The sequence below is a fragment of the Alligator mississippiensis genome, chromosome 3 (genome assembly GCF_030867095.1).
Source record: "Alligator mississippiensis isolate rAllMis1 chromosome 3, rAllMis1, whole genome shotgun sequence".
NCBI lineage: Eukaryota > Metazoa > Chordata > Crocodylia > Alligatoridae > Alligator > Alligator mississippiensis.
This window is the reverse complement of record NC_081826.1, coordinates 151875537-151900902: the sequence shown is the minus strand read 5'-3', so window position 1 is coordinate 151900902 and position 25366 is coordinate 151875537. Positions and strand designations below refer to the sequence as shown.

The 25366-nt window shown below is 46.4% G+C and overlaps 1 protein-coding gene across 11 annotated transcripts in view; it reads left to right on the top strand.

Moving 5' to 3' along the window:
* The window catches only part of PCGF3 (polycomb group ring finger 3), a 190510-nt gene that overhangs the window by 131773 nt on the left and 33371 nt on the right, over positions 1–25366 (top strand). For 6 of the 11 annotated variants that reach the window (XM_059724534.1, XM_019490676.2, XM_059724529.1 and 3 more), the window contains 2 exons: positions 5179–5312; positions 7438–8297. The exons of 2 other annotated variants lie outside the window; for them this stretch is intronic. In XM_059724534.1, the coding sequence (XP_059580517.1) occupies positions 5179–5312; positions 7438–7498 (195 nt within the window). In that variant the 3' untranslated portion in view covers positions 7499–8297. 3 more of the 11 variants (XM_059724533.1, XM_059724532.1, XM_059724536.1) reach the window with 2 other exon arrangements.

Below are 25366 nucleotides of genomic sequence, written 5' to 3'. Positions count from 1 at the left end.
TGTTGGCCCAGGCCCCGTGCTTCTGTCACTCCAACCTGGGCTCCTGCTGGCCCTAGCACCAATGCCGGCCCCATGCTTCCACCCAGGTGTCATTACGCTCCGTGTGTCTGCTTGCTGCCACTCCCCTGCTGCTGCCATTTCCCTGATTTTCTGCCTGCTGCCACTCCTCTTGACCCCTGCCCACTGTTCTGGCACCACGTAGTTCCCAGCTTCACCGCTGGGACTGCAGGAGCTGTCCCAGCCTGACCCTGAGGACCGGGCCAGTCCTCCTATGCCCTCCTCCTATGTGCATTTCTCTCTCCAGCAGAGAGAGGCAGGAACAGCCCAGGGGCCCGGAGGGGTGGGGTCTGGGGCTGGGGGGAGGCAGGGCCAGGAGGGCCTTTTCGCGGCTGCTGTGTCCTACTGCTGCTGGCTCCCGTCATCTTTGGAAGACAGCCAAGGGCAGATAAAAAATTTGGAAAATAAATATTTAGGGGCCCTGTGGACTGGATAGAATGGCCTGGCAGGCTGGATCCAGCCCGCAGGCCCATTTTGCTCATCCCTGCTCTAGATTCAGATGAGCATCAGGAACTGGAGCCAGTGGGAACTTTGGGGATCTCTGTAATGGTGCTGGTTTATTTCCAGTACTATGAGAATAGGGTTAAGGTAAGAGGTTACCTCCACATCCCTGATCAGTGAATAATAATGGAAGTAGTTGTATGCTGAAGCTTGGGTGTAGGCAGGTTGTGTTCCAGTCCAGTCCATTCCCCCAAAATTGTAAGCGTAGCAAGGATCAAATATTGGCAACTTCAGCCCTGCCCAACACACCCTTTTCAGCTGTTTCAGTCTTCAATCCCTGTTCAAAACCTTGGCTAACTGGGCATTACATAGAGTCTACAGGGTTGAATCTTGCCTACACCAGGTAGCAGGTGGTAGTGGACTTTCTCTTCTCGTTCTTTCCTGCCTTGCCTAGGAAAAGTTCCAGAAAACTCCAAACAATGCAATCCCTTTCTGCAGTGGAGCCGGTAAGCTGCCACTGATGGTGTTTTCTCATTGTCATTGGAGACAATGCATTGATATGAGGATGACAGTCTTCCAGCAAATAGGGAAATCATTGGTGAATCTGTAGATGACTGAAGAGGCTAGTCTGAGATCCGTATGATTGATTGCAGACATGGCAAATAGTTCCAGGAGAAAGGAGTAGAACCTGGTAATGTTGGATCACAGCTCTTTCCCTTTGTCTCTCTTGTCTATTTGCCTCCATAGTGGGGTGAGTTTTGTCAAAATGATCAGTGCCTTGTTGTACATCATGGCACCATTAATGACAATTCATGGCTTGAGTGTCCCAAGTATTGATATTAACATTGTATTTCTTCAGATTGGCCTCCAAGGTGTCTTTGAATCTCTTCTGTTGCCCACCTCTGCAGTGGTGACCTTCAGTGATTTGGGAGTATAGGACTTGGTTTTGGAGCTGGTGCCACATAAACGGGATTTCAATGCTGGTGGTGCTTGCTAGAGCCAGAATACTGGCATTCATTCTTCTGCCCTTCCAGCTGCTGGAGGACTTTCCGAAGTCATTGATGATGGTAATATTCCAAAGCTTTTGGGTGTTTCTGTTATGTCATTCATGTTTCACACCCATACAGCAAGGTAGAGATGATACCAGCCTAGTAGACAAGAAACTTGGTTTGGGTCTTGATGTCATGACCATCCAAGACATGGTTTTGGAGACCTATAACAGTAGCACTGGCAGATTTTATTTAGTACTGAATAACATTGGCTATATATACTTTTTGGGAAGGGCAGTTACCCAGATAAAGGAAAATGTTTAACATCCTCCAAGGATTGCTGTCTAATTGTAATATGTAGAGGAGCAGCTGACTGGTTTGGGCGGGTTGTTAAAGGACCTGGAATTTGGTGTGCTTACACATCTTTGCTTGTCTCCAGTTCTAATAGTCAAATGGTATGTCTATCAGCCAATGCTTAGGAGGATTGCTGTCATGTTGTTATGGAGAAGCTTGATAATGGTTACAAATTTTGGCAGGCATCCAACTCTCACCAGACTCCTCTATGGGGTCTCTGTTGCTTGCATAAAGGCCTTAGTCAGGTCAATGAAGGCCAGGTAAAAATCTCAGTGTTGCTCATGGCACTTCCCCTGCAGCTATCTAGCAGCACAGATCATGTCCATTTTACCTCTGAGTTGTCTGAAACCAGGTTGGGACTTGGGTCGAATCTCCTCAGCAAGAAAGTGAGTCTATTGAGGAAAATGCAGTTGAGGATCTTCCCAGCTGTGGACAGGAACAATACTACAATTACTCCTGCAACCCAGTCTATCTCTCTTGAATATGGTAATGATTCTGGTATCTCTCCAATCACTGGGAATCTTCATGTTTCCAGAGTTTCATAACAATGTTGTTGAGAGAGGTTTTTCCCACCTTGCTTATAAATTTTAGCTGGTGTTCCATCAGAACCACATGCTTGTAGTTCAACTGCTTAATGGCTTTCAAGGCCTCTTGATAAGTTGGTGGATCTGCAAAAGTAGTCCTTAATGGTGTTGTGGAATTGCTTTAGTGTTTTTGTCTACAACACTAGAATCCTTGTTCAGGAGGTCTTAAACATGCATCTTCTACTATATGTTGATGGTGGAGCTGTCCTTAGGGTGTTGTTCCATCTTTGGACCTCAGGGGGCTAGCTTCTTTCGTGTTTGGCCCATAGATAGCTTTGGTTTGAGCTGAAGAACTTTGCATGTCATAGCTGTAACCAGACTTTTAAATCTTTTTTGCTTTGTCCTCCCACCACTTTTTCAGTCTTGAATTTTCCTTTGAGTCCCAGCTTTAATGTGACAGTAAGTGTCTTGCTTCTGTTGGGAGCTGATATCACTCTGTCCAGCTTTGGAGGCTCTCCTTTTTCTGTCCTGAGAACTTGTATCATTCTCATCAAACCAGTCCTGATGTTTCTTTGTGGAGAAGCCTAGGGGTTCTTCACATGCATTGTGTATTTCTTTCTTGAGGCTCTTCCAGTTATCAGTACTGTCTAGATCATCATCAGGGAGTGTGGAGACTGTCTCACTGAGGCACTTCTGGAGATTATCACATTTAGCAGGCTTTTTCAAGCCTCAAGATTGAGCCTCTTCCTTGGTTGCTTGTTTTGGTTATGTTGTTTATATTGTTTTGGGGCAGTACTAATGGACATAATAAAATGCACCATCCAGCAGTCATCTGCACTACTCATAGCTCTGGTGATATGGACATTGTGATGGTCATGGGCATGGTCCTATGCATGCACAGGTATTACAGTTTTGGAATTTGGGGGGGGGGGGGTCTTCTGTTTGTTGTTTTGGCAGAATAAGGAGTTTATGATGTTGCCATGATGAGAGATATTTGTGGTATTGCTTCATGATTGTGCCTTTTGTGCCTAGCTTAGATGGTAGCTTCCCACTTCCAGCCTCCTATCTCTAGGCGCTTTGTCTTTCATGATAGTCTGCATGCAACTGAGATCCTTAAATAATGGGGTAATGAATTAAACCTATCAAGTGATACATTTAATTACTGCACTAAATGTTGAACAAACTCCTTTTGAATTCCTCCTGCTTCTTCCTTAAGTCTTTCTTGTTGTTTGTTGGTTTGTTTTTGTTTTTTGAAGAAATAAAGTCAATTATTTGGCTACTAATGCATGTGCTTCTGCCCACTAAGGTTCCTGAAAGCCCCTAGGGTTAGTGGATCATAGGACAGTAAAATAGAAGCCACACTGGGCTGATTTTATTCTACCACAAATTAAATAGAAGATAATTAGCCTCTGCTACAAATGTAATCAACTTTTAGCTTTGGACATATTTAAAGGTCTGGGAGAAAGTAGGCTAGACAGAGAATGCGGGTTTGCTAGCACAAGTTGACTGTAATGTTTGCTTCTCTGGGGAAGAGTCGTATTTAAAGATAAATAATGGCAGATCACAGCCCAGAGGCAAAAGGCCAGAGCTTTACTATAGCTCCATTCAGTACATTTTACCAGGTCTAGCCCTGCTATCCCCAGTATCAGGATCCCTGCATTTTTGTGACTCCTGGCCTGAGCATAGATTGGCTTACTGTACATTGACCACAGTGAAAATGCTGATATTATAATTCCACGTCACCACCTTAGAGGCTTAATGTTTTTGGTTTCATTATTTCTGTTGTTATGACCGGCAGGTTCTACCTTAACAATATACATGGCTAATCATTTCTATGTTTGCAGTTATGTAGTTGAAAGTCTGTCTATTAGTGTATGATGTAATTGGCTTTCCCAAGGTAATGCGGCAAGGAAATCATAGAGGTGGGTTAAAATGTAGGCCCTTAGCCTTTTCTCTGCCACCATGATCCAAGGCCTGTATGGGCTTTGACTTGCTACCAGCCACTCTTCCTTCCTTGCCCCCTTCTCTCCTCTCACCCCCCTTTTCTGGTATCTCAGGTCAAAGCCCAAAGATCCACATGGGGATAAAAAATTGTAACAGTTTCTCTTGGAACATGACAAAATGCATCTGATGTTTGTTGTAGAACAATGTCCCAAGCAGTCAGTCCTCCAGACATCTGACAGTACATGGTTTCCACCCCAGTTCCGGCCTCTCTAGAACTCAGTGTGGGCCACTCTTGCCCTGGTGACAGATCTCTATTTCCAGGAAGTGAAAGGGCAGAAGTGATCTTGCCTACTTATTCATTACCCTGCACAGTGACTTGGAAGCCATTTTTGACCACCATCTGCTTGAGGTCAGCATTGGAGACTGCACCCACCCAAACAACCACACACATTCACTTACCATGCATCTAAATGGGGCGTGCATCTACTGGGGGCATCCTCCAATCCAGGCACCACCTAATGAGCCAAGGTTCATCCCTCTGTCCGTCCATCCATCAATCCCCACTGGCCTTCATCCATCCATCTATCCATCCTCCTTTAACCATGATCCCTCCATCCATATCCAACATCATGTCCAAGCTTGGCACCAAGTGGACAAGGGAGGAAGAAATGTATCTCATTGCCATTTGGGGAGAGGTAGAAAGCCAGTAGAAAATCTATCTATTCACGCCCCTAAAACCAGATGGTCTTTGTATCCTCATGGTGAATGATGAAGTGGTGTGCCAGAATGTGATGGACATGGTCTGCATCACCCAGCACAGCAACGAGGCCTCTGATGTCACTGTGATCAAATTCATGCATTCCTCACAGAAGACTTCAGCAATGACCCAGGAGATGAACCAGGTTGAGGACTTCGGTGCAGACTTTGACATTGATCTAGACTCAGACCTCAAGTGGCCAGCTGTTTCCTGTCCTCAGCATCCCAACCAGCCCTACTACTACAGGTCAGTATTTCAGAGCCAACAGGTACACAGCCAGCTCCAGGCCTCATGGAACTCCTTATCAGTAGTTAATCTGCCCTCCTCCCAGTCATAAGGACCTAGCGTGCAAGAAGACCCAACCTACATCATGACCTAACACTTACCTGTGAATAGTAAGTTGTAGCCTACAGCTCATTCAGTAGGGAAGGGCCAGAGAACACTAACAGGTAGGAGAGGAAATGAAATGTTCTTTGTGGAACACCTCAGCCACACTTGGGAATTGCCCCAGTGCCCCCCAATGCTCTCTTCCCCAATGTAATTACAGTGTAGATCTGCACTGGAACCCCATGGCCTCAATAGGTGATTGTTCCAGCATCCTGCTCCCCCTGTGTGTTATACTGTGCATTGGGGGCAGTACCACTTAAGTCAAATTGACCAATTTACTATAGAGGCATAATGGTCATTGCACCATTGTAATGGTCATTGTACTGGGGTTCCTTTCAACTTGAAAGTGATCAAAGACTGATTAGGATAATGGCTCACTTAACACTTCATGCAGCCTGCCCACCCTCGCACAGCAATAGCTGGCCCATATCCACAGAGACTCTTCTTGCTCCTCCTAGCTGCGCACCAAATGCATGCAGTCCTCACAGAAGACTTCAGCAGTGACCCACAGCATGAATAGGCATTGCACCAGAGAATATAATGGCTTGCCTGTCTGGTCTTTTCTCTCAGCAAGGTAGTTGTCTAATTGCTAGGTTGTTTCTCTCAGCTAGGTAGTTTCTAATTGCTCAGTCACTGCTACCAAGGAACCAGTGACTTACCCAAATCCTGTCCTACCCATTCCTGAATGGGGCACTGGGTGTATTAAGAGAGTCCCATTAGCCAAAACCATCATCCTGTGGCCCCTCTTCACTCTGTCTCTACAACCCAGGAGAGACTTGATACGATTACCTTCACTCCCATGGAAACAAATCATAGGAAAAAATAAAGGCAGTTTATTGCAAAACAATGCATGCCAAGCATGTAAGCAAGGATAGAAGAAAGCAAACTACTGTAAATCAGCAATGTAATCTCTTGGTCAGTGCAACCCCCACTGGTTGCACAGTTTCTGCCCTGCAGTTACTTAAAGCATTCATAGTCATGCAGTGCAGCAAGCCTAGTTCAGAATGCTTGTCAAAGCTCCTGCTGGCCCCAGACCCTAGAGTTGGTAACCAGGGTCTCTGGGTACCAGTATCCATAAAGTAGGGGAGGGAGGGAGAATGGGTGACTGCCCCCTCTTTTCCAGAAATCATTTGAAGTTCTATTGCTGATTGCGCCCATCAAACAGCTCATACCATTATGGGCTCTTTCATGGTTGCAGATATTAGTGTCCAAGTTCTTGGAGTGCTAGTGTCCCACTGTGTCACCCCCTGTGTGAGGGTAGGGGGGGATGGAGGAGGCAGTGCAGCATCAGCCTTTTGAGTGTTTGTGCCAGTAAGTAGCTGCCCGTTAAGCTAGACACAGATGTGTGGTGATCTTGATCATGTCCTAGTTGCTCTGTGACAGAGTGGCTGGTCAGGTATACCATCAGATGCTCCCTGACAGTTAATGACCCCTACACTGCAGAGCCACTGTAGCAGGTCATCCTTTTCCATGAGTTAAAGTAATCTGGGACCACCATTTCTTGCAGTACCAATACAGCAAAGATCATTGGGCTACCTTTCACAACAGTGAACAACTCCTGCCTCTGAAGTGGGGTCAGCTGCATCAGGGTCACACTGGGCAGACTGAAGGTATCCTATGGTTGTAGATAAAGTCTGTTAAGGGTCCCACCACTGATCAATATTTATGACTGCCTATAAGAGCAGACTGCACGCTGCCAACATCACTACACTCTCTAAGTGGCCAGCTCAGTACCAAGCAATTCATGATCCCTTGTGCCCAGTGGCCCTTTCTGTACCCCTGCAATGTAAGCATTTGCCTGTCTAAGGAAACCCCCTGGTTTTCCAAGTGCAAGGAGAGCAGAGGGGAGATTGAACTTACTTTGTTGAGAGTCAGTAGGTCAAATAATCTTGTGTACTGACTGGATGGTCTTTTAAGTTCTTTGTGGTATCAGGGCAATGGTGAGCAAAACAATGAACTTCTATTTTCTATGCTTTCCTTTTAGGCTGACACCTACAAATGATGGTGATGGCACCACAGCATCCTGTTATGGCCAAAGAATGTAGGCAGAGACTGGGGCCCAGAAAGCATCCAGGCAGAGGAAGAGCCACACACATACATGAACATGACCTGGGCTCTTTGGTGGAGGATAGCTGGTCCTGGGTCAAAGAGGCAAGGGAGTGGCAGGAGAAAGAGCAGCTATATGATTGCCAGCACATAGTGATGGTCAGGTATGGGATCCAGCAGTCCCGACTCTCTACCTTGTGGCTTGCCAGGCAGCATTCAGAGGCCCAGACCCTCTACACAACAGACAATGGAGTCACTATTGAAGTCTAAAAGGGATGAGAAGGCATCCATGAATTGTCACGTCTGTATTGACCCTGCAGACTGAGAGCATCCTTGGTGCACTTCTTGTCACCCTTCAATATAATGTTCCAGCCACACTGACCGCAGGCCCCAGGGGACAGATGCTGCTATCCAGTGTCATGCCCCCACAGGGTTCTTCTGCTGAGATGGAAATAAGCACTCCACAGCTGTCAGCCGTGCATACCCCATGGCTGGAACCAACATCCAACAGTGGTAGTCAGCAGTTGGCTACCCTTTCACATAGCAACAGGCATCACTGCAACCTGGGAACATACTGCATGCATGCACCACAGTCATGCTGGACTTGCACTGTATTCACATGCATGGCACAGCAGTAATGGATGCTGGAACTTTGGGAAGTTATTAGGTCCATGTTTTTCTGGGCTTGTGATGAAGGTGTGGGTTGCTCTTTTGACTCTGGTTTCTGGGTTTGTTCATCCTGATTTTGGTGCCTTTAGAATCTTCTCATGCACTGTTTAATTAAAGATCTGGCTACTGCCTAGCATTCAATCATTTTGTGTAATAGGGCTGAAATACCAGCTGGTCAACATAAGCATTTACAAGAACAGAAAGCAAAGGTGGGGGCAGCTTCTGTGGGAGCAAGTTTCCTCCTCTGACCCAAGCTCTCACTTTTTTCCCCTGCCCTATGCTTAGGAGATGACTCTGCAGCAAATGGTTATCAAAAATAGCAGGTTTCACAGGAGTTGTTTTCCCAGCCTGGCCCAAGCTTTCCCTTCCCCACACTGGGGAGGCTGGTTCACCCCTGCCCTCACCCAGCACCCATGGCCACAACGTGGCAGAAACATCTTCCGGTGGCTCCATACCAACTTAAAATGGCCACCATGCCTACTGCCCCCTCTCAAGATCCCTCTGCCAGTGTGCTGCAAATGACCTCATGAGAGCACAAGTTAGGTTGATAGTATATAATTGTGCACTTCTGAAAAATGGGGTATTTTGGGTGGGGGGGTAGAACCTTTTGTTTTTCAAACAGCAACATCTTGTTAAGGTGGTTTGGGATCACTGGTCCTCACTCGCATCCAACTTTTACTAATGGCTCCACATGCTGCACTTATGGCAACCACTTTTGCCAATGGGCTGAACATAGTAAGTACAGACAGCTCTCATCATTAAGAGCTGTCCTCTGATCATCACAATGGCATCTGCAGTGGAAGAGGACATTTCCCAGTGGCAAAGCTGGCAGAAGAAGAAGACAGTAACTACAGCCACTGCCTTGTGGATTGATTGCTTAAGGGAGTAAATCCTGAAAGAAAATCTGGAGTGGAGCCTGTAAGGCAGTTAGGTGATTATTTAATCTTCGTTCCAGCAGCTCCAACAACTTTCCAGCCCCACATCTTATTGGTTCTACCTTTCCAGTGGATAAGTCAACAAAGTCAAAGGGTGATTCTGATACTTGGGCAACACTTGATCACCTAGCACATGCCCAGGCTTTTGCACCCTGGAGAGGTTACTCCAGTTTTGCCAATACATTTAAACAGGAGTCAACAATTACTGGTTATAAGCCACAGACTGACTGGCATAGATCCAGGTGCCAGTGGTTATCTCAGGGTAGAAGAGGTCATTGCACCTTACTGGAAAACTACTGCCCACCTCAAACTGGGCAGTCCCCAGCCAATAAGGCATTTTCCTGCCACAGTCTGCTGCTTCCATGGGTGCTTGGAGCTTAAAGATTCAACTTGAAATTAGATTGCTATCATGTACCACCAGCTACTACAAAAATACAAGGAAAACATCTTCAATCCTACAGATTGGAATTTGGAACGTATGTACAAGAACCTCATGTGTATCTGACAATCTCCAAACCACTGATGATGCATGCAAAACTGCAGTCATTGACGCAGAACTGCAGAGACTGAATGTTGATATCATCACTCTATAAGAGACCAGGCTACCAGGCACTGGTTGCCTGGAAGAGAAAAACGACACCTTAGTTTTTCTAGCCTGAAGAAATGGGAGAGCGTGGTGTTGGCTTTGCAGTCAAAAATAAACTGCTGTTTGCAATACAACCCCCAAACAGGCTCTGAAAGATTAATAGTACTTCAACTCACTACTGCTTCTGGTCCTGTCAAACTCTTATGTGCATATGCTCCAACTCTCACTGTTTCTACCATGAGCTTAGTGTCTTAATTAGTTCTGCTTGGAAACTTCAACACAAGGGTTGACTCTGAGCGCACTGCATAGCCTCACTGAGCACCAATGGTGGAGGCAAAATGAATGAAAACAGAGGTTTGCCTAAGCTATGTTCATGCAATGAGCTATGTATAATGAACTATTTCTTTAATGTGAAATCTCAGCACCAAAGTATCTTGGTGCCACTGTTGATCTGGACCATGGCATCACCTGCTCACAAGACTTCTGTGATGTAATCATCATGTGATCCTATCAGAGTGCTGACTGTGATGGTATGCACTAAAGTCAAATTGCATCCCAGGAAACCGTAAAAGAGCAAGAAACCCTCCTTGCTATGAATAAATCCCACATGACTGAAAGCTGAAGACAGACGCATCATTTCACTTTATCAAAACTCTCTGGGGCTTTATCGTATCTTAAGCTGTGTAATACTGCTGAGAAGAAATGGGTTCAGCTCAAAGGGGCCGTCTATGAAACTGCCTTGGACTCTTGTTGTACCTTGCATCTCAGCTCAAATTATTGATTTGATGAGAACTCATCTGAAATTATCCCACTCAGAAAAGAAATGTTTTGGGCTCCTTAAAATGTGTGACCCTAGCCACTCCAACTTGCAGGCGCTTTGAGAGATCAGGCAAAATGTCAAATGTACAGTGAGATGGTGTGCGAACGATTATTGGCTACAACTGAGTGAAAGTATCTGAAAGGCTGCTGACCAAGACAACACACAAGCAATGTATGGGGGCATCAGAAAAGCTCTCGAGCCTGTTTCAAGGGTGTCCACCCATTTAAAATCCTTCACAAGTGAAGTCACCAGTGACCACAATAATCAGATGGATTGATGAATTGAACATTACTCGGAACTCTACTCATGAAAATGTGGTCTGTGACACTGATTTCGATGCACTTGAAGACCTCTCAACCCTGACAGTGCTGGACCATGAACCTACTGTAGATAAAGTAGAAAAAGCCATTGATCAGCTTGCTTGTGGTAAAGCCCTAGGTGCAGATTACATACCAGCTGAAGTTAAGTGAGGGAAATCCATCTTCCTCCTCCATTTGCACAAATTAATTTGTATGTGTTGGAGAGAAGGTGCAGTTCCTCAAGACATGAAGGATGCAAGCATAGTCAGACTGTAGAAAAACAAAGGTTATATAAATGACTGCAATAACAATTGTGGTACACCCTTATTTTGCATCATTTGGAAGCTGTTTGCCAAAGGTGTCCTGCTAAGACTGCAGAGACTTGTGGACATAGTCTACCCTGAGTTTCAAAATGGTTTCAGATCCAGTAGATCCACAATGGATATAATATTTTCCTAGAGACAGGTACAAGAAAAGTACAATCTCTGTACATAACATTTGTTGATCTCACCAAAACTTTAAATTTTGTCAGCAGAGATGGGTTTTTTTCCTAATCCTGAAGAAGATTGGCTGTCCTCCTAAGCACCTGAGCACCATCATATCTTTCCGTGTTGGTGTGTGTGGAATGGCGCAGTTCAATGGGTCATGTTCAGAAGAATTCAAAATCAAGAGTGGTGTCAAACAGGGCTGTATCAGAATCAAAGGATGTTGACATAAAACTATTAGGTTGCAGCTGCTAGGTTTGCATGATTTTGAAGCAATACAGGTGTAGCAAAAGCAGTACAACCTTAACCCTCTTTCATTTAGGGTCAAAGTTAGGTTGATTTACCTTATTTGCATTGCTACTGCATCATGCAGACATAACAGTTAGATTAAAATGCCTGATGTCTGCTCCTGAATTGCAGCTTACCCTTCCTTTTAAAATGTTAAAATGTCCATATCCTTAGTACTCTCTACACCCATACTCAGCTGTCCTCAATTAGTATCTTAACAAATTGTCTAGTCCGATTCTATTAATTTAAGACCATGGATATTGCGCCTTTTGGTAGGTTACCAGGAAGCACCGCAGCTTCTTGAGTGGCTGAGGAGTCTGATGTGCAATAAGCAGACCTTCCAGCAAGATGCACATCCAATCTTGATTACGCTTGCACTGGCATGCCAAATATCATCTTGTCTTGCCTGCCTCTGACACCTCTTCTCTATCTTATCATTGACCCGCTCCGTCTCAAAGCAATGTACGCCCTGCTTCATAGTGGCTTTCCACTTGCAGTGGTCTGAAGCAATTGATTCCCACCATTGACCACTGATGCACAGCTTGTGAAGGTTTTTCTTGCAAACATCAACAAAACGGAGTTTTGGCTGTCCAAGTTCACATTTGCCAATGGCCCTCTCACCACAGAGTATGTCCTTGGGGATTCCACCATTGCTTATATGTTTTATGTCCTAACCAACAGAGGCGTGTCTGTCTCAGGAGCACAAACATACTAGGTATCTTGGCCCATTCCAGAACAAAGTTGGAGATTTTGTCACATCATGTCATTGTCACATCATGTCATGCTCAGGATATGGTGGAAACATCTAAGATGGAAACTGTTCAGTTTTCTGTCTTCCTTGGCATAAGGAGTCTGTGTTTCACTGCCATACAATAGAGAGCTAAGTACACAAATGCTGGAGACAGATATCTTTATTAATAGAGCGCTCCATTTTTTCCAAACTCTCTTCTGAAGTTTAGCTATGGCGTTGCTTGCCTTTCCAATGCAAGCATTAATTTTGCCTTCCAAGCCAAGATTATGCAAGTGCATTTTTCAACCACTTCCAAGCTTGTGCAGTCACTGCCCAAGCACCCAAAAGGCTCAAGTGCTATTGGCCCAAGCAGGCTCTGCGCCTCCGTGTGCAGCTTCCCTGAAGGGCTGATACTGCGCTGCTCCAGGTCCATGGGCTGCCGGCCAGGCGAGCACTCCATGTGGGGATTTCCCTAACACCGCCCCGCTCCCTCAGCCCCTAGTCAGCTTCCCGCAGGAGTGCCTGCCTGGCCGGTGGTGTGTGGACCTGGAGCGGCACGCTATTGGCCCTTCAGGGAAGTCGCATATGGAGGTGTAGAGCCCACTTGGGCCAATAGCGCCCTGCTTGCTGTCCACATGCCGCTGGCCAGGCAGGCACTCCATGTCTTTCTCTAACACCTTCCCACTCTTTCAGCCTCCAGCCAGCTTCCCCTCAGCCCTGCCGGTGCCCTCCAGCCTTGACCCACAACCCCCCCAACCCGCTGCATGCCCCACTTACCTCACAGGTGCCAGGAAGGAAAGTGAGACTGAGCCAAGCCTTGGGTGACTTAAGAGCCCCAGGCCCCACCCTTCCCCCTCTCTGTCCCCCTCCAGACAGGGTTGGAAGTTTCCTGCCCTTTTTGTAATTAGCTCTTGCAGGCTGGAACTCTGCCAGTCTGCAGAGCTCTTTGCAAAAGCAGGAAATCCGCGGGTTTCTCTGCTAAAAGGTAAAATCCGTTTTTTCTCTGATAAAATAGGGAAATCCGTGGCTTTCCTTGTTTTCCCATGGCAAACAGGAAACCCAGATCCCTGCTAATGAGGCAGGGAACCAAAGTGTAGGGGTGTAAACTTTGCCCCCCTCCCACAAAAAAAACAAGTAGAGATAAACATCTTGATAGAAGAATTGGTATGGGGAGAGAGGGAGCACAAAAGTATAAATACAGGTCCTGCAAGACCTGTCTCTCTTAGCAACTCTGGATAACATAACGTACTGTGTCACTACCTGTCAAAAGCAAGCTTCACTAAGTTGGGCTAACTTTTTAAATCAGCCAGCTGGTGTACTGTCTGAGGACAATAAACCTTTCTGAACTTTCATCCCCCAAACACAGATGCAGGTAATTTTTTCTTCATTGCCTTTGGGTATATGGAAGACTGCCTACTAGGGTTAACCTTTCAGAACACACAGTCCAGCAGCCTGTGTATCAGAAATTACAGCAGCAAGCTACCATCCAAGACAACACTCCCTATGGCTCAGAACAGCAGGGATCAGTTCAGATGCTAATTAAAACTTGCCAGAATACTTCCCATTTGTTCTCACAAAGGAGATGCCTGCATTTTGGGAGGTTTCCATTGTCCTCATGACTCTCCTTTAAAAAAAAATCTTCTGCTTTAAAACCTCTATAGGCAAGTGAGCTTTGTTTGTCTTGATACACAGACAGTTCAAAGGAAAAAGGCTTTCAAGTAGAGCAACCAACTATTTAAGAAAGTCTTTAAAGCAGGGTAGTTTGAAGAGGGAGTAGGATGAACTAAGCTTGAAACTTGTAACACCAAAGAACAAACTGCAGGGGGCTGCTTGTTGGTTTCAATGTATTGAAAGGAGTAGGGTTGCACTAAAGAAAGGTTTCTTTATAGAGTTTATAAGACCTAGTAAATTGTTTTCATCCAGCACCAAAAATATGGAGCATCTCAGCCTGCCTTCTGCACAGCTTGCTTCTGTCATGCAGCCTTGTAGAAATGAGCCAGATGTTTTAAAAACAAAAACAATCAAAACATTGTTTCATGCTTTGCTCTGGCTCTGCTGAGTCACTCAGATGACACTGATGGCATACCTATGGCATACCCACAATGTGCATACCCTAAAATAAGGCTTTAGACACTAGGTGGCATTGTATTTCCCGCTGACATTTTTGGCATTTACAGATGGGGATTCTGTTTTCTGGTTGCGTAAGCCTGAATGAGGAGAAGGGCCCTCCCATGTTTTAAGCCCCAGTAGCTCAGTGGTCACCTGAGGAGCCAGAGACCCAAGATTTTACCTATCCCCCTTTCCCTAGAGTGAGTTTAGATTTTGTATTTTCCTGATACGTCAGCAGAGTAGGGAGACCACCAATCCTTAACTGGTTGGGGCAGTCCTGAAATATGAACGTTAAGTCCTGGTCCTGGGCTGAATGACTCCAGGACAGGATTTGTCCAGGATTTCCCTGGACACAATTGATTATCATCCAGTATAATGTGCAGGGGTCCAGGTTTTCCATTCGCTGTGGGAAAGGGTGAGTTTCTCCTTGCAGACTGGCAGAGTTCCAGCCTGCAAGGGGCTGCTTAGGGGTGGGGGGAAGTGAGATGCAAGGGGCACCATGTACATGTATGTGCTCGCACACATGTATGTAGCCAACAATACAGCCAGGCAGCGGTGGAGCGCAGCTTCTCCAGCTGCCTGCAAGTAAGTCGGGGGAGGGGGTGGGGGAAACTGAGGTACCTGTGGTGAGGGAGGGAGTGGGGCAGGGCAGGGTTGGCAGCTGGAGTTGGAGCTGAGGCTGGGGGTGCTGCCCAGCTGGGGTAGTGCCTGGGGCTGGGGCAGGAATGCACAGCTGTGGGGCTGGCTGGGAGCAGGACAGAGCCATGGGTGGCTCATCTGGGGAGTGTGGGGGAGGCTGGTTTCCTGCTGCTGCATGCACTACCAGGGAGGGGGAAATGGGGGGAGGCAGGTGCCCCTCCAGATCTGTGTGTGGCATGGGAGCAGATGTGGGCTGCCCGTTGCAGGCTCAGGGCTCCCTGCCAAGAATGGCACGTGCGCCTGGCAGCTGTTGCGGGGGGCACGGCTGCGCTGGCAGTGATGTGACTGTGGTGGTAGTTCCGGGAGCCTGGCGGCAGTAAGCACAGAGCTCATGCAGACATTGCCGGCACTGTCGGCGTCGGGGGGAGGATGGGGGGTGGTAAGCAGTGACCACCTGCAGGCAGTGTCAGCAGCATCAGCAGTGGCCAGGGGAGATCGTGGACCACCCAACACTGGTGGGGGGGTTGGGCACAACTCTTTGCTACCGCCCCTGCTGCTACCCAGCAGGCAGGAAGCATCTCACCATACTGGCATGACTGGCATGGGGCTCCTGGTGGCGGCGACAGCAGCAGGACTGAACCCCTCTGCCCTCCTGTGCTGGTCCCCACCCGCTCACCCAGAGAGGCCCCCAGGGGGAAGGCAGCAGGGTCAAGAGCCCCAAGCCCCACAGTGGGCAGCTTGCATTCTCCCTTGCCCACCATGGGCTCCGTTCAGCTTTGCTCCAGCCATGCCACCCTCGGGGGGGGGGGAGGGGGGAGAGGGCAGGGCAGGGCATGTGTCCCACTTTTCCATTTTGAAAAGGTGTTCACCCTACAGCAAAGTGCTCTAACTATAATGTCACAAGTCAGGCGTTATTCAGACCCCATTTTGGCACTGCTTTTGAAGCTGAGTTACTTCCCCTTTGATTTATTTGTCATTGAAAAAAATAGTTGGGGAGCAGTTCAGTGAGGAAGTTTGTGCCTCATGGAGAGTAGTGCTTCAGGCTAGTTGCCCTTCCCTTACAGGGCAGCCGCTATCTTGCTGAGGTACATGCTTTTTGCCTTGTTCTCTTCCTCTTGGTCCTACATATCTTTCTCTCCTGGCTACCCAGCATGTGAGCTTCCAAACAAACACTGGAGAGCAGTCTGGATAATGTCTAACCTGTAGCTTGGTCATTAAAGCACTGGGGTAGGCACTCAGACCAATACAAGTCCAAATACCCTTTAGGCAAAGATGACCCAAAATGCATGTCTCGACTATTCCAAGTGAGCATCCTAATCATTTATCTACTTTGGATACAACATGCTAGGACCTGCGTCTTCTGTCTTAATACCCACTAGTCGTGGTTTTAGGTTACCTACATGTTAGGGACTTGGATGATGGTATGTCTAAAAGGCTTGAGATCAGTGCCCAGCTTGCTGTGCATGCTCAATCTGCATGCCCACATGCACATTAACACTGCAGGGAAACAAAATCCGTGAGACACTCCAAAGAACAGAAAGGGCTGTTATTTCTGGGATGAGTAGCTCTTGGATCTTGAATTTATAAAATAGATTGTAAAAGATAAGGGCCCAGGAACTACTGTCTAGTCCACGTATCCACTGTCATTTTTATGTGAAAAGTGGAGATTTTGGTGCTGTTAGAAAGCACAGTAGCACACACAAACATCTGTTGGCAGTGAGACTGAAGACTGGTAGGGAGGGGTTGCCCAAATATTTCACAAAGAAGATTCTCCTGAGGTGACCAGTGCCATTGCTTCTGAAATTGTATGTGTGTTGCACTTGTTGCTTGGTTACAGGATGAAGCTGAAAGCTTAAAGGTATTTTCAGATTTATCAAAGTTGAGTAAACAGATTAATTACAGAAGGACAAATTCTGAGAGCACCATGGAAAATATTTTTGTTCTCTACTCAGTTGGGTTGCTGCTGGATAATTTTAAAAACAGCAAGTCATTTTACATAGCCAATGACAGTCAGATTTTTCCAGCTGTATCCAGTGGTGTTGGGAAAAGTTTGCTGAGTTTTACAAGGCTTTTTTTACAAAGACTCTGAGGGAAAAATGATACTATAAGGGTCAAAATATGCACAAGGCTGTATGACTGGCTTGGAATGCAAAATTTAGTGTCCTTTGCAGCTGATGATGCACCAGTTAATTATGGGACAAATTCTGTATTTTACAGCTAAATTGCTGAAAGCAAACTGTAGTGCCCACGACCTCCATGTGCTTGTAACAGGGCACCTCTACACCTGTTATTCGAAGTAAGTAAATGCAGTACTACAAGGGGCAGGCACGCATATACAAATATAGCCATGGAGGTACCAAATATCTGGACTCAGTCTGGCCTTTGGATTCTGTCTCAGTGACCTAAAAAGAGGTTGGAGGGTCTGGGAAGCTCCACTCCCCTAAAACCCCCCCAAAAAACGAACCCTCCTGCCTAGGCATATGCATTGAAGGTCTGGGTGGCTTCTCATGAATACGCCATGATCTGAAAGGATTGTAGGTTGCCCACAAAGGGCAGGCAAAGGGATATGGCTTTCAGGAGGGCTAGCTGCAATGCTGTGAGCCTGTTTAGGATAAAGAGACAGGTCAGGGCAATAAGCCTGCTAATTAGAAAAAAAGCGAAGACCCTGAGTCTGGCCTGGAGGATCAGAGTTCAGGTGACTAGAAGGGGGTGGAGCATAGGTTCTGATAGGGGGCTTCAATCTAGCCCCTATGTCACAAAGGAAAGGAGTTGCTGTCAGCTAAAGCTGTGGGGACAGAAAAAAGTGTAGGTTAGGGAATGTATTCTAAAGGCTAGGAGGGTGCTAGCAGAGTGGGGAAGAGGGCCTAGTAACAGTATGGAGACCCCAGGTGGAGTTTAAGTTAAATTAGAAAATTATGGGTTTAAGTTTGCTATTCTTTCTGAGCTGTGAGGCATGGAGTGGCTGAAGGGGCAGGAGGCCACGGAGGGTTCCTGCTGAAGACAATGCAGGCAAGCCACATGCAGGCTATGGCAGGACCTAGCAACCACATGTAGACTATGGCAGGGCCCAAAGGGACTGTGAGGCGGGCCTGAGGACCCAGCAATAGAGAAATAGAGATCTCCTCACCAGGAAAAGGGGCTTCTGGACTAGCAGTCAAGGTATTTGAAGGCACTCTCCCAGACCTATCATTGGTAACATCAAGGCATGGCAGGAGAGGTGGGAGAATGTACTAGGTGCCAGATATAGAGCAAACAGGCTGGGGCTGTATGCCAGGGGCCTTGCTACTGTGCTTACCTAAGTTAGGTAGCACTGATGTCAGCAAATGAACTATGATACCAGAAATTTTACAATCTATATAAAGAATTTCAAACTCTTCTAAGCAGGTGGAAGAATTCCTGTAGTGTGTTATATTCATGGAGGAAGAATACAGCAATGTTTTGTGGCATACTGGAGTGAGAATACAACCATTCATCAGTGCATATGCAAATCACACAAAGGCTCTGCTATAGCACTGACCAATGAAAGCCTCATTGAAAAGGACAAGGCATTAACATATAGGGTTTGTGTAGGGCTTAGATGAAAAATTGCTTGTAAAATTAGATTGTTAAACCATATAGGCTCCTCACAAGGCTAATGGATAAAGAGTGATTGATAAGATTGGAGAGGACACCAAAATAAGGATCAGGATGACCTGGTAAACGTGTCTTTCTAGTTAGTGCAACCTTCTCATCTGGTCTGAATTGGGTCATGCATGATGTTAGTGAGGCCTCCTCTACATTAACTGGTTAATTCAACAGTTATCTTGAGACCAGCTACACCTGCAAAGTACTTATCACAAGACAAAAAAGCTCCAACTAGCTATTAAGGCAGACCTTGAAAATGTGCATTAGCTTTATAGCTGGCTGCTATTGAGCTTTAACTCACACAGGTAGCAGGGTCTCCCCTGCAGCTGGGAGTCCCATCAGCTGATGGGGCTCCCAGCCACAAAGGTGCACCATGCCCAGCATGAAACCCCTGGGCCTGGGGGACTGCAGCTGCCATGATCCGCAAGGCTCACAATTTCTTTCTTCTCTGAGCTTTGGGGTATGTGGCTGCTGCAATTCCCTAGCCCCAGGAGTGCATGGGACATCCCTGCAGCTGGGAGCCTCTCAATCGGGGGAGGGGGTGGTCCCAGCAGCAGCAGGAGCTTGCTTCTTTCCAGTACAGTGGAAGCCTGGGATCAGGCTCCCCCGGCACCAAGAATAAGGTGCAACGGGATATAATGCACAATTCCACGATTGTGCCTCCTGCCATGCACATGTGGCATGGCAGGAGGTGTGATTATGTGGATTCTGCATTAGATCAGGGGTTCCCAGCCTTTTTAGGCTGAGGACTGGCAAACCGTGAATCGGAAGTGACCATGGACTGGCAAGCTGTGGACTGGAAGTGACTGGCAAACTGCGGACCAGCAGTGACTAGTATACTCGGGCAGGTAGCCAACCCTTTTTTATACTCAGTATAAAAAAGAGTTGGCTGCTGGTCCGCAGCATGCCGGTCACTTCCAGTCTGCATTTTGCCGGTCCGGGGTTACTTCCAGTCCAGCAGCCATCCCTCCTGCGGACCGGCAGCCAACCTTTCGCGGCCTGGCACTGAGCTGCTCCCTGGGGGTTGGGAACTCCTGCATTAGTTTTACCTGCACATGTAGAGGGGGCCTGAGAGATTTGCTTTTGTATTTGTGAGAACTAGGATGTGGATGATGTAAAGAAAAGTTGCCTCAATTGGTATATAAAAGGCGGCCTAAGAGTCATTATGACTTGCTCTGCAGTGAGGATGGGAGGGGAGGGGATGTCTGCCCATGATACCCATACCTTGCTGCAGATATCTTGGCTAGAACCATGTACCAGCTGGTTGTGGGTGTGAAGCTTTTTATAGACAATAAACATAGTAGAGCTTCTGTCTCTTGAACCAGGTCTGCAGTTGTTGTTTCTGTAAGAATGAGATCACTAGGAGACGCACACGGCCAGCAGCAGCAGCACAGATGGTATGCTGATATAGCACATGCGCAGGCCACCCAGATCCTGATGGGTAACCTTCTGACAGGCTGGTGATCAGGCTCACAACAAACTGACAAGTGAGAGATCTATCTTTTCCTGAATACTTTTGTACAGTCTGCACAGCTACATGAATCAAGTGCTTGAAAGTGCTGCAGCTCAGGCCACAAACAGAAAGTGATAGAAAAGCTGAGAGCCCATTTGAAAAATACCCTGTAAGAATGTCTTTGGCTTTACAGGATGTGAGAGAGCTGCCTTCATACTGCATTAAAAGCAAATGCATTGAAAGTGTAGGAAATGAGCTTTGAATACCTGAAGAAATGTTTCCTTTTTGGTACAAGTTCTTTGAAACATTTTTACTATTATTATTGGGTTATATCACCACAAACCAAAGAACATTCTGTTGTTTCAGGTCTCTTCTTTAGCAAATGAAAAGGTGGCAGTCCTACTTGGAGCACAGGCTGTTCTATTTGTAGTAAGGTATCAAGGATCCCTAAAACAATAAATAATCTTCCCATTAAGACATAGTGGAGAGAAGATGAAGAAAGGCCAGAGTAAGTAATCTGACTGAGAAGTCTTTGAAAAAGAGAGAGGAGATAGCAGAAAATGATTTTTTTTCAAGCCATACTAAACTTCATTCTCTATGTATGATTGTGAATTGTGAACATGAATTACCAAGGTAAGGCTGACCTACAAATCTGTGTTTATGCTCTAGCATGACATGATCTTTCAGTCTGTGAAATCATTCAGTTCAAATTCATGCATTCAGTTCAAATGCAGCCTCTGAAATTGTTTGGGAATTAACTTGTCTTGTTCCAGCATAATTTTACCTCCTAATTGCTGTAATGTTTGGCCCCAGGGGCAGTCATGACAGCTCTTGTGGCCACATAACTCCTGCTGGCTCAGTCTCTAAAGTAGCCCTCCCTTGTTTGCTTTCCCGCCGCGCCTTGTTCTTAATGAAGGTTAAATAAGAGAAGCTACCCACAAGCGTTAGAGTGAGCCTTAGTCCAATCAAGTCCCTCTTGGACTCCACAGTCTTGCTCTGGCCTTTCAGCTCAGTGGTCCCTCTCAGCTTGCCCGTGCCTCTGCAAGTCACCAGTAGCCTTAAGGGCTAATATATGCCCCTACAGGGCACTTGTAGCCTTAAGGGCTCATTGCGTGTCTCCATCCTCTCCTACACCATGCCTCATGGGTGTTGTACTGTTATTCACTCTGTAGGGGTCTCGGCCTTATTGGCCTCCTCCCCCAATGCTTTCACTGGGCCCTTTAGTCCAGGCCCACAGTACAGGACCTGGCTTCTAGGCTTTAGCCTCCCTGCCTGTGGGTCTTGGCTCTGTCAGTGGCAGTGGTCCCTCTTGAACCTTTGGGTCTTCCTGGACCAATACAGATCACCAGGCTCCCCAGCTCTGGCACTCCCTGGCTGTGGTCCCTCCTGGACCTGTAGCCCTTCCTGGGCCCTGGCCCCACCCTCAGGTCAGTTGAGACCTCCAGGCTTTCTGGGCCAACTTGCCCCCCCCAGACTCCGGTCTCTTGCCATAGCCCCTTCTGAGCCCTGGCCCTGGTCCTTGGTTGGTTGGGACCACCAGGCTCCCCCAGCCTTGGCAGTCTTTGTCTAAAGTCCCTCCTGGGCTACTGGCTCTCTGAGTAGGCCTTGAGCCGTACCCAGCAGGGCTCAAGGCTAAACCACCGGTGTAACTTAAAACACTTATGCCCTCTAGCAGACACCCAAACTCTCTGGGCTTAACATAAAACAAGGAACATCTGCCTGCACAAACAAGCCCTTCTCTCTGCCCAGGCAGCTGTCTCCTGTTCCAAGGCCTATAGGGTCACTTACCCAGTTTCAATGTTATTTCAGGATCCCTGCTACTCTGGAGCCAGGAGCTCCTTTATTCTTGGCTCTCAGGGCTAGACTTCCTGACCGTATATAGCTCCAATCCAGCCCTCTGCTGGGCAGGTGACTCTCCAATCAGTCTCCACCCCCACCACCTGCAGGCTGCCTCTCTGGCTGCTTGCCCTTCAGGACTGTGCTATAAAGATGCAATTGGGCTGTAATCGTCAGGTTTTTGGCATTCTGTTTCACAGTATACCTTGCGGTTAGTGCACAGTTTTATGCATATTTGCTCAAGCAAGGCTGTGAGTCTTGGTATCCTTAAGGGACTCTGTTTACATTTGTCATATACTGCTCTTTTGTCGCATCGTTTTGGGTCCTAACTGCTGTCATCAGCGATTCCTTATGGTCGAGGATGGTCACACCTACAGGCCAAGTAGAGGGTTGTAAATGAGTCCATTGATGGCTAAGAATGCTGATCCTAGAGCTAGCAAACATCACGGGTCCTAACTGTAGACACAGAAGATAGCAATAGTAGATTTCTTGAGTGAGGAAATAGCTCTTGAACAGAAACTATATACCTCTATGTGATCCTGATTTACTTTTTATCCACTTCCTATATCAAGACAACTTTGTTTACAACATAGGCATCCTACTAGTTCTCACTAATCACTAAGTATTTTGAGGTGATATCATTCACATGCAGTTCTCACCAGACATTGTGACCTTCCCACCAGACAGGGGGACTTGTTTCCCAGGACACTCAGAACTCTGTTTTGGTGTCTTGTGCCCATTTTACCATTGTAGTCCATCTGCTGGCCTTCTGAGGTTGTACCCATTTTATCCATTATTTATTGACCTTTTTGAGGTGTTTGCAATTCCTAACTTTCCCAGCACTTCTACTTAGGCCAAATGTGATCTGCTTTCTGGTCATTTAGGTCTATGATTAAGCTGTTACTGAGACTTAGTTTGGTTTATGCTGTTAATGGGCCTCTCTATGATTTCTGTATGCACTGGCCAATGGCTGCATCAATCCATAGTCCAATGAGGCCTACGCTTCTTACAAACAATTCTCAGGAAATACATTTAGTGAGTCCAAGCAGCTGAGGTTTGTCTTGATAAATTAGTTAACCCCATGACCTTGGTGTTGCCAGTTTTCACAATGTTATCTTATGTCTCATTGATATTTGCTTTCTTTAAATATCCAAATGCTGGAAATCACATGATTATGGGAAAATCGCAGCTTCTTTTATTAAAGGTAATATTCTAGCCCTCATGAAATCAAAGAGAAAGTTGAAAATGTGAGTGTTAAAGGCTCAAACTGTAAGGCACCAAACCATAAGGAACCAAAAATTCATTATTTTAAAACAATCCCAAGATATTTGTTTCCTGTTTCATGATTTTTATTTTAACTTCTTTTTTTATTCAGGCAACTATAGAAATGTTCCAGCAATTGAGCAGTACATAGGAATTGCATAAGGTTGAAGTTACTACATCTTTACAAAGAAAATAAATGCAACACTGTATAATTTATTGTCTACTATTAATATAATAATTATTTATGTAACTATAACATTCAGTAATATTAATATGCAGAGAAAAATATATTCTGAAGTATTTATCAGATGTCCTCTGCTATTTCCAATTAATGGGTTTGCCTTGCTTTCCATTATTTTCTTAGGGCATGGACAGGCATTCATTTTTAGTGGTGCAAAATGTTTTAGTACTTGGAAGCAATACAAAAAATATAGCAGTTCTGGCAGGGCATACAAGTGTTCCAGCTTCCTGGCTAGAGAGCAACAAATTTGACTCAAAGACATGCTCTCCGGGCAAGGGGCAATAGGGAACTACTATTTTACTTGGTTCACTCGCAAGACACACAGGCCGTCTCCAGCTGATGCCACGTAGGTATCAGATGGAGGCAGCTGTAGGGGAGAGGCAGCTCTTGGCCACCTGTGAGTGGAGATGGAGGACGGAGTATGCTCCCTGCTGCAGCCTCCCCCTGCAGGTGAATGGAGGTTGGGCTTCCAGCCCTAGCTGTTGCCCTGAGACTGAGACCAGTCCTAGGATAGCAGCTATGGCCGACAACCCTCTGCCACTGACGTGAGGAAGGGGATATGCTTCTTGCCACTGCCTTCCTTGCAACCAAACATGGGCTGTATTTGCAGCCCTGCTTGATGCCCTGGGACCCCGGGTTGCTCCAGTGGCTCTCTGGGTCTATTCAGTCTTTGTGAATGGTTTGACTTTTGTTTCCCAGTCTCTCAACATCAGGTATATTGGTGAATGATCAGACAAACTGATCACACCCATAGATGTTGAGACAGCTTGATGTATTAAGGTGCTGGAAGTATGGAACCTATCGTCATCATGCTGGAAGTATGAAACATAACATTGACTATCCCTTGATTTGAGGATGATCTCTACCATGGCTCATGGATGGGTCTTGAGGTGACTTAAAGGTCTGATCCTTGAGCCACAGATCCATCTGCAAAAGCTGCAGGTCTTTCCACAGAAAAGATAGGGTGTAGGCTGGGGTTTCTCTCCTTTTTCTTCCCCTGTTCTCTCTTCTCTGCTTTGAGGGGAAGGTGCTTTACCTTGAAGCAGGTTGCCAGTTGGTTGAGGTTGACATGCTGTTGGATTTGGTTTTCGGTTTTTGATGTCAGCATCTGTTTCCTTAGACATGCCTTCAGTGTGTACTTGTAGCATTTCCTCTGGCTGCCATAGATCTCAGACCAGAACTAAGCTGGGAGTAGAGCGCTTGTTTTGGAAATTGAGAGTTGGGCATCCACACACAGTGTCCAGTCCCGCAAAGTTGGTGTTTGAGGATCACTGACTCAATGCTGGTAACTTGGCTTTAGCAAAGATGGTTGTGTTTGTGCAATCTTCCCAGAATTGTCATTGGTGATACCACTGTCACCTCAAGAGCCTGGACAGGTAAGTCATCCACATTTCACATCTGTAGAGGAGAATGGAGATGATGACTACATTGTAGACCTGAATCTTAGTGTCTTTCCAGATATTGCAATCAATAAAAGCAAGTCAAAGCAATTTCCTGAAGGAGGCACTCGATCGCTGGATCTTGTGATGGATCTCCTTATTAATGATCATTCTCTGAAAGAGGTGGCTGCCAAGGTAAGAGAAGTGCCCAACTACCTCCATGGTCTTTACCTCAGTTGTAATTTGGGGAAGGTGGTCATATTCCTCGCCTAAAGCAGGCTGGTAGAGCATGTTAGTCTTCTTGATGTTGAGAGAGAGGCCCAAAGGTCAGTAGGTTTCTGCAAAGAAATCCAGAGCAGTTTGGAGGTTTTCTTCAGTGTGTGCAAGGATGGCAGAGTCATCAACATATTGAAGATCAAGGATGGTTGTTTTGAATACTTTGGTCTTCAAGTAAAAATGTCCCAGATTGAATACCAAACAGATGGAGGGCTTTTCAGTGTTGATTCCAGAA